General features: G+C 38.0%; 1 protein-coding gene across 4 annotated transcripts; it reads left to right on the top strand.

Annotated features, from left to right (window-relative positions):
* The first annotated feature begins 864 nt into the window (after positions 1-864).
* Positions 865-7,792, top strand: LOC127865705 (uncharacterized). 4 transcript variants are annotated; one of them, XM_052405653.1, is made up of 3 exons: positions 865-1,105; positions 2,022-2,123; positions 2,806-7,792. In XM_052405653.1, the coding sequence occupies exon 3, from the start codon at positions 2,812-2,814 to the stop codon at positions 3,787-3,789; it is 978 nt and encodes a 325-aa protein (XP_052261613.1). In that variant the 5' UTR covers positions 865-1,105; positions 2,022-2,123; positions 2,806-2,811; the 3' UTR covers positions 3,790-7,792. The 4 variants fall into 4 exon arrangements, with proteins under 4 accessions (XP_052261613.1, XP_052261612.1, XP_052261615.1 ...); XM_052405652.1 differs by having other exon boundaries at positions 865-1,310; XM_052405655.1 differs by having other exon boundaries at positions 865-1,310; positions 2,022-2,127.
* Positions 7,793-9,945: the final 2,153 nt, after the last annotated feature.

The raw sequence follows: 9,945 nt of genomic DNA, 5'->3' as shown, positions 1-9,945 counted from the left end.
TTCAACATTGATTGGGAATGGTTATGAAAGTAAACAAGTAATTTTGAATGTGACTGAAGTCGACACCAACATAATGTCAGAATTCAATATCGACCCTTCTTTTTTCGATGATGACATGGAAGAGCCATCCTCTAAAGCCTAGGGGACAATGACAAATACAATGCTCAGCAAAAAAACAAAAACACAGAAAGCAAGACTTAATTTGTTTAATCAAATTTCTTTAAACATTTAAATTTGTATTATAGACTATATGTGCCAAAACTGCCCCATTCTACTTGTCAACAAGTACGAAGACCAACAACAGTACGACTACTGGCACTGAGCGTTGGTTCATAAGCATGAAAATGGGAATTAAAAAAAAAAGCACAAATAATGGAGCACATGTGCTTTTGTGCAGGAATCAATAGAAAACTTACAAACCACTCAGCCAGGAAGCACATGGTACAGAAGCTGCGGGATTCCGGATGCTGTCCCACTGATATCATGCAGATCAGTGGACACAAAAATGTTCAAAGTATTACAAACTATAGCAACATTTCCTTCAGACTCAGAAAAAATGTTCCAATATTTTAGCAGGCACTAGCATTTCCAAAAGCAACGAATCTATTATTTCAACAAACATGTAAAAAAACACCATGCAAAACAAAAGCATCTTCATTTCATCATCTACGTCCCATTCACACCTGGCAGCATTTCTGAATCCTGCACAACATCAGCTTCCTCAGGAAGTTTCAGCAACTGTAAATCCAGAAGCAGTTGCTTTCCCCACCCACTTTGACATGACATGTGAAGGGCTGTTTTTCGGGGTAAACGTGAACATTTCAAACCTAAATGTTTACTACGGAGATGCAAAAGTTGAAAAATAAGTCACTGATATAAAATAATACTTTATAGGTACGATAAAGTTATTTATATTCAGCACGTTGTTATTATAATTGGGTGCAATAAAAATGCCAACTGGGTATAGGCTGAGTTAAAAACTTTAAGAAAGCTATAGTTGTAAATTATCCGTGTGTAACCTATACCAGCCTCTTTTTGGACGAACAAAGACGCCAGCAGCAGCGTGGCTTTTCTCCAAGACTTTCAGGAAATTTTTCGACATTGCGTATCGGTTTTTATTATCCATTTATTCCGTATTTGAGCATTGTGCAATCACAATTGAGCTTATCGGCAAAATGTGATTTTTTAATATGAAATACATGTATTTGTAGCATCCAAAACCATATTCCTTTGTTCGTTCTATTTTTAGCAGTGCGCGTGCTTGACCTACTTTGATACATGTAAACAAAGAAATTCAAAACTAACTGCTGGTAAATGTGATTTTGTTTCATTACAAATTACTGAGCGATTCTTCGTTACGATGTTTAATACTCTTATTTTAGGTCACTCTTTTACCAAACGCCTAACGAGATGGTGCATACAGAACAGTTGTACTAATATGAATTTTGATTCCAGCACATACAAGTTTACTGGCATGGAGTCGGAGGGGCTACAATTATGCATGCAGACAAACCCAAGTCTGTCTGGACAGATGCTCATCTTGTCAGTGACTTAAACATCAATATTGTTTTCCTTGATATAGGCAGTAATGACCTTTGCAGTATGAGGATTGCTCCAGCAACATTGGCAGATACTATTTTTGCATTTGCATGCTGGCTTATTCAACAGGGCTGCAATCGTGTCATGATAGGTGAAATACTTCACCGAAAACAAGGAACATTGTATAATGCAAGGGTTGATGAAACCAACCAACGTTTGCAGTGTCTTTGTGCAGACCAAGAGTCTGTACATTTCTGGCAGCATAATTTTAATAACTTTAACAGACGCTTTCAGCAGGAGTTTGTTTCACCCGATGGCGTGCATATTGATCCGACACTTGGTATGCGAAGATATTATCATTCTGTTAGAGGCGCGGTTCTTTTTGCAGCTCACAGTCTGTGAATGTGAGTCGTCCAGAACAGCAGTCAAACATATAAAATGTGCACTATTTGCTTGCAACGATATTCATTGTTGTATTTTAGCACCTTATAGTGTTGGCAATTTGGTATCTGACAGTACAATCAGGGGCATTGAGAGTAACTCCTAGTCCACACAACACTTGTAGGCAGAGCGTTAGTATCAGCGTAGGTATATACGATAAACTCTATATAATATTTGTGACAGCAGCATAGCATTCCCATCATTATGACAGTGTTAATCATTACTTTAATAAAAGAGCCTTTTTTGGTATGGTGTTCTACTTACCACTTTTCAACCACGTATCCTGCTCGTTACTTGAGTATATTGGTTTCCTATTTGAGTATCTGGTTTAACACTTGTACTAGCTGCTTTATGTAACCAATACCCATTGGTTCTTGTGTTTAACTGTGTCCTTTGTTACACATGTCATTTTTCAGTATCCTGATTGATACTTGTGTCCTATTTGACACGTTATTTTTTTTTCAGTATCCTGATTGATACTTGTTTGTACTTGTGTCCTAGAAGACACGTAACTGATTTAAGTATCCTGATTGATACTTGTGTATACTTTTGTCCTATTTGACACTAAACCTATATCAATATCCTGATTGATACTTGTGTACATATGAGCCTATTTCGCCACATATCCTGTTTTTTAATACTGTTCGCAGACAATATACATGCTCATACACAATATACATGCTCATACAGTAAACACCTTATTGTCTGAATAACTGATTGAAGATGTTTGACATTCCACATGTCATGTAATCGGCATATAAACAAATGCTATCCATAATCTAGTGCAGTGCATGTTTTCTGTCTGTTCATTTTCGTCTTTTTCAGATTAGTATGCCTAAGGCAACGCCATCCACTGCCAGGACTGGTAAGCGGAAGGCTTCTTCACCGCCAGAGGCGCCCCAATCCAGGATTGCAAAGCTGATGGCAGATGCCCTTAGTAAAGATGAGGCAGTCCTGAAAGAAATCAGCCAACTCATCCTCCAGAAGAGTGATGGGACATCAAACCAGGCGCCTGCAGCGGAACGGACGAGTGACGACGAACAGCAGTCTGAGCAATCATTTGAAGAGGATTTGACATCGGTGACATCAGACAACAACGAAGGTGTTAATTTAGGACTTTTTTCCACTGTTCATCCTCCAATTGACGTCAAAATGCGTAAAGCCATCATGAACAAAGAGTATATCGATTTGAATAAGCTAATTTTTGATCATCAAACAACTGAGACCACAGTCATTAAACGCAGTGACAACCAAATAACAACTTCCGTTCAAAAATCAGCCCCTAAGACCATAACAAACATAATCACATGGTGCCGTGCTTTCCAACGTTTTGCCGATGTTTATGTCTCCAAATACCCTGAGGAGGCATCAGGCCTGTTCCAATACATGTCAATCATTGAGGACCTCGCACAACACTCAACAAACTGGGTCACATACGACATCAAGTTCAGACAGCTGAAGGCACTGCAGCCACTCCCTTGGGGAACCCTACACACAGAGACATTCCTGTTTTGTTCCTTAACAAAGACACAATCTCACTCTAATTTTCGTCCCTTTCCTTCCAACTCCAGAACTCCAATGCCAACCTACATCATGCGCCGAACAGGTTACTGTTGGGACTACCAACAGAAATCCCAATGCCTTAAGCCCAAATGCCCACAATTACACCAGTGTGGGAACTGCGACCAACCACATGGCGCACACAGATGCTTCAAACCAGTCAGGCCCTACCACGCAAACAACGCGAACACACCAACGGCAAATTTCAAAAGAACAGCCAGTAAAGCCCAAATTCCACAGTCTAAATAAATTTCAATTACCTTCGCCCATATCGGCCGACAAACTGTTATCATATCTGTCTGGTTATGACCCCAATAAAAAACAAAAATTGATTGACGGATTCAAAAATGGGTTTTCTCTTGGCACAACATCTTCTATACCATCATGCTTGCATAAAAACCATCAATCTGTGAACAATCACAATGAACTTGTAAAACAAAAAATTATACAAGACATAAAATTGAGACGTGTTAAAGGGCCATACTTGACACCTCCATTGGCCAATTTTATCTGCTCCCCCCTCGGTGTTGTTCCCAAAAAGACTCCTAACACTTTCCGTATAATCCATGACTTATCCTTCCCTAAGCGTGGTCAATCTGTCAATTCGGCTATTCCATACGAAAATGCTACGGTTGCACTTGAGACCTTTGACCATGTTGCAAGATTGGTTTTGCAGTCTGGTAGAGGCTCCTTGGTCGCTAAGGCGGACATTGAAGAAGCTTTCAAAATAATACCGATTTCACCAAAAGACTTTCATAAACTAGGGTTCTCCTTCAATAACTGTTTTTATTTTGGAACAGTTTTACCATTTGGGACATCTTCTTCAGTGGCGATTTTTGAATCTTTCGCACAAGCCTTACAATGGGTTTTACAACACAAATTAGGGGTTCTTCGGGTTTCTCACATTATTGATGACTTCATCTTTGTAGGACGTAAACAAACAAATGAGTGCCAAATCGCCCTTGATACTTTCATTAGCCTCTCCAATGACCTTGGCGTACCAATTAAACATGCCAAAACAGTTTTTCCCACTACATCAATAGAAGTTCATGGCATAAATCTTAACACTGATACACTTTCAGCCAGCTTACCCCCAGACAAGATATGTGCACTAAAGGTACTTCTTGCTAAATATAGACATTGTCGTAAAGTGTCCTTAAAAACTCTACAATCCATCCTAGGCCACCTAAACTTTGCATGCAAGGTAATTAAACCAGGTCGTTGTTTTCTTCGCAGACTATATGATCTCACTGTCGGTAAAACCAATCCCAACCATTTGATAAAACTAACAAAAGAATGTCGAGCAGACCTTCAACTCTGGAACACTTTCCTCGAAAAAATACAATGGTTGCACACTACTGACAAATGACCGGTTTGTCACTTCCATTTCTTTAAAGCTATTCACTGATGCATCTGGTTCAAAAGGCTTCGGATGCACACACATGAACTCTTGGACATATGGAGAATTTCCCACCTCCGCCAAATGTCATCATATCAATGTTCTGGAACTGTATCCTATTGCTCTCGCTGTGTCATTGTTCGGACAGACATGGACAAACAAAAACATAGTTTACTTGTGACAATTTGTCTGTGGTCTTTTGCCTTAACAAACAATCATCTTAAGACTCTGTTATGATGCGACTCATCCGGATTATTGTCCTGAAATCACTACAACACAATTTCTGTTTCAGAGCTAAACACATCAAAACCACAGAAAACACTGTATGTGACCTGCTTTCTCGCTTACAGGTTCAACAAGCACGGGAAGCAGCACCATACCTCGACCCACAGCCCTTACCTATCCCTCTGGATCTTTCTCCCCTAACCTTGCTGAAGTAGAACAGCAATTACTGGAGGCATCCGTGGCACCAACCACTCGCCACTTCTACCAGAAATGCTGGGATAAGTTTTCGCACTTTGTCTGTCAAATTATCGGTGCAACTTTAAACTTTCCAGTCCAGTCTAAATTTGTTTCTCAATATGTTGCATACTTGTATACACAGGACTTTGCCCCAGCCACAATAAGCAGCCACCTTTCTGCCATTTCCTTTTTTCATTCTATAGCTGGACATTCTGACCCTTGCAATACAGATATTATTCGTAGAATGACTGCAGGATGTCGTAAATTACGTACACAACATGACAACAGACTCCCCCTGCTTTTGCCACACATTCAGTCACTTGTGCACGCAACTTTTCACATTCTCAGTGGTTCGCCCTATCAACAAGCAATGTACCAGTTGATTATCCTTCTCGCCTTCTTTGGATTTTTTCGGATTGGTGAACTATTGCCAGCCACTCCATCCAAGAATGATTCAGTGGTGCAATTAGGACACATCACATTACAATCAAAAGCAATCCACATTGAATTACATTATTACAAAACCAAAAAATCTGACAAACCTGTAAAAATTATAATTCAAGCACAAAATTCAACATGCCCAGTCAAAGCCCTCAAAGCATATTTAAAAATGCGTGGTTCAACACCGGGACCACTCTTCATTTCATCCATCTCGGAACCCATCACACAAAATGCATTCCGAACAACATTCAAAACCTTGTTGTCCTTTTGTCAACTTCCAACCACCAAATTTAAGCTGCACAGTTTTAGAATTGGGGCCTGTACACAGGCCGTTCTTGCCGGTGTTCCAGAACAACAAATCATGCTTATGGGCCGTTGGCGTTCCAACGCTTTCCGGCGCTACATTAGGGTTCCAAATATTGGTTTAAACCCTATTCGATCTTAAATGCTCACACACACTCTGGTTATTGCTTTGACTCAAACTATACTTAACAGTTGAGGGCAGTCATCATGGGATGCTTTTCTATTTTGCATTGCACATATCCAATGTTTCACTATTTTTACTACTTTAGGGCAAGCATCAAGGGATGTTTTGGCCCATCCTGTTAAGGCAATCATCATGGGATGTTTGTTTATTTTGCATTGTACATAATCAATCTTTTACTGTTACCAACCATCTTAGGGCAAACATCATGGGATGTTTGTCCAATCCTGTTCAGACAATCATCATGGGATGTTTGTCTACTTTCATTGCACATATGTACATATTGTCCGTTTTTCGTATACTTTTGCTTATCACATTTGGATATCACAAGAATATTTTCATTACAAATATGTACATCTAACCTTCCACTTTATACTTGTCTCAGGATTACAGGGCATTCATCATGGGATGTTTGTTCATTTTAATATGTACAAATGTACTTATCCATGTTAACCTTATATTTGTTCTAAAATGTTTGTTGCTGTATATACTTTGTGCATTGCCATGATATGATAGACCCTTTGTCATCTGCTAAATACTATGCAGTGCCTTTTATCAACTGCTTGCTTCTTATTTTACATTGCCTTTTGCGCCCTTTGCCTCCTTGGTTGGACGGTGTGTTGGACGGCGGTCGTCCAACTTCATGTCACATGTTTAATACGTTATAAATCTGTATATCTTGGTTACTTATTTTAACCAATAAAACGTCTGGCAAAAGTTTGTTGCCAGACAGTATCAACCACTTACTGTGTTGTATATTCTTTAATGTGACATGAATGAACTTCAGAGGCAAATGGGCGCAAATATAAAATAATACTTTATAGGTACGATAAAGTTATTTATATTCAGCACATTGTTATTATAATTGGGTGCAATAAAAATGCCAACTGGGTATAGGCTGAGTTAAAAACTTTAAGAAAGCTATAGTTGTAAATTATCCGTGTGTAACCTATACCAGCCTCTTTTTGGGCGAACAAAGACGCCAGCAGCAGCGTGGCTTTTCTCCAAGACTTTCAGGAAATTTTCCACAATCCTCCCCTCCACCCACCTTGGCATTATCGAAAAGCTTATTATTTACACAACAACAACACCAAATTATTTTATATAGTCCTGTCATGTTCTAGTCAATTTTTACTTTGTTAACCTTGGAACAGATCCCACTATTTTTAATATTTTAATGTTTGCACTGTTTATTATGCTGGCGAAAAGCTTATTATTTACACAACAACAACACCAAATTATTTTATCTAGTCCTGTCATGTTCTAGTCAATTTTTACTTTGTTAACCTTGGTACAGATGCCACTGTTTTCAATATTTTAATGTTTGCACTGTTTATTATGCGGACGGCGGTCGTCCAACTTCATGTCACATGTTTAATACGTTATAAATCTGTATATCTTGGTTACTTATTTTAACCAATAAAACGTCTGGCAAAAGTTTGTTGCCAGACAGTATCAACCACTTACTTTTTCCTTGTTTCAATTTTTTGCATAACCGTGTTAACACTAACTTCACCTTGAAAATGGCCATTTGTTTGAAGAAATTACATGTACATGGCAAATGAGTTATCATAAAACATATTGTAAATTTATATTTAGTGCAGAAATTGTAATTTAAAGTATTAATTTCTTGCTTCATTTTTTTTTATTTTGTTAAATTATTGTGCGTTAAAATGTTCTTGTTTATTGTTTACTTTCGAACTATTTTAAATGTGGAAATATGCACAGGTGCCAACGGATGTAATAAGGCTGCGTCTAATTTGCATATTGTACCAGCATAAATCAATAAAAATTAGCGGTGGTATGTTTTTATTACTTGTTGATATTTTCTTATTTGCTTTTAATGTGGCATAATAAATAGAATATATGGTTGGTGACTTTTGATATCATGTGATAAGAATCGGCTGATATGGCGTGTGAAAAGGCTCGGCAAGCCTTGCTTTTCCCTACGCCACATCAGCCTCATCTGATATCACAAGATATCAAAAGTCACCAACCATATATTCTCTATAACTCCAACTTCTGCATTAAAGCGACTATTGATACAGGCGATCATAAACCTATTAAGCTGAGGCTTTATCCTACACCGATTAAACATAGGGAAATAATAAGAAATACAATTAAGGAAATGCTCGAAGCAGGAATTATTAAGCCATCCAATTCTCCTTGGTCTTTTTCAGTAGTACTAGTAAAGAAATCAGTTGGTACTCTTCGTTTTTGTGTGGATTTTAGACAATTAAACAAAATAATATAACGATGTCAGGCCTTCTCGTATAGACAAAATCTTATGGCTAGGACTTTATTGATTTCGTGTAACACCCTTTAGGGCAAAAATATCACCATCAATATTTCAAAGACTTATGGACACAGTTTTGAGGAGCTGTTAATCTTTTGCGATTCCATATCTTGATGATATTATCGTGTTAAGCACCGAAGTCAATTGTCACCTGACCCACATTCAAACTGTATTTGATAGGTTAAGACAGTGTACTCTTAAATGAAAACTCTCGAAATGTATCTTTCTTGAAGAAGAAACCAATATTTTTGGCTTTATATTAAACAAACATGGGTATAAACCAAACCCAGAAAAGGTCGATGCAATTAAAATTGTTCCTCCACCGCAAGCATTTAAAGACATCAGATCATTTGTTGGTTTGTGCGGATTTTATAAACAATATTCTTTAAATAGTGGTACCACTGATTGCTCTCACAAAGAAAAATGCACGTTTTAACTGGACGCCTAAATGTCAAAGGGCATTTGACAAGTTAAAAGAATGACTATCAAGCATACCTTTATTAGGTTTTCCTGATCGTACCAGGGTTTACAGACTTTATACGGACGTCAAATGATTGCATAGGAGCTGTTTTATGCCAAGAATGTGACGAAGAAGATAGCATTATTCCATGAATACCTAATGAGCAACCAATTCACTTTTTATCCCACAAATCAAGCGCTACGATGCAAAAATATTCTGATTCAGTTATAGAAAAGGAGGCGTTTGCTCTTAAATACACTCTTGACAAATTACAGATATACATACAAGACGCACCTGTTACGTGTTTCATAGATCATCGACCTTTAATGTATCTAATGATGGCAAATCTGACAAATAAAAAGTTGCAGTCATATGCACTTGCAATTTCTGGTTACAACATAGACAAAAAATATATCTCTGGATGTAAAAGTAAGGTTGCAGACATGTTATAATGATGCAGAAATGATGGGACAATACCCAAGGTAAGTGAGGATGAATAACCTCAACATTTTGATATTGGAAAACATGCATATGTTGCAAAAGAACCAGACACAAGGTTAAGGGACCCCAAGGGCAAGAAAATGGAGGTAAATGCTGTAAATTTAAATTTAATATATCCAAGTACCGGTAAAGATTCTAATGTAACTACAGACAGTGAAACTCGGAAAATTACTCCACAAGTGGACATCGATGACAGAATCAACATAAAGAAAGCACAGTCTGAAGACCCGCAAGTCCAGAAAAGGATCGCGGAACTAGAAAGGGCGAGAGCGAAGGGAATTCTACAAGGTAAATTCTTATTGACCAGATATTATACTATCTTAGTGACAAAGACAAGGAACCAATTTTATGACTTTTTATCC

This window comes from Dreissena polymorpha, chromosome 2 (genome assembly GCF_020536995.1).
Source record: "Dreissena polymorpha isolate Duluth1 chromosome 2, UMN_Dpol_1.0, whole genome shotgun sequence".
Lineage (NCBI taxonomy): Eukaryota > Metazoa > Mollusca > Bivalvia > Myida > Dreissenidae > Dreissena > Dreissena polymorpha.
Note: the sequence above shows the minus strand (reverse complement) of the source record. Positions and strands in the feature narration are given on the sequence as shown.

Excerpts from the sequence above, each read along its gene's own strand:
- LOC127865705 (XM_052405653.1), top strand. The coding sequence starts at position 2,812 with ATGCCTAAGGCAACGCCATCCACTGCCAGGACTGGTAAGCGGAAGGCT.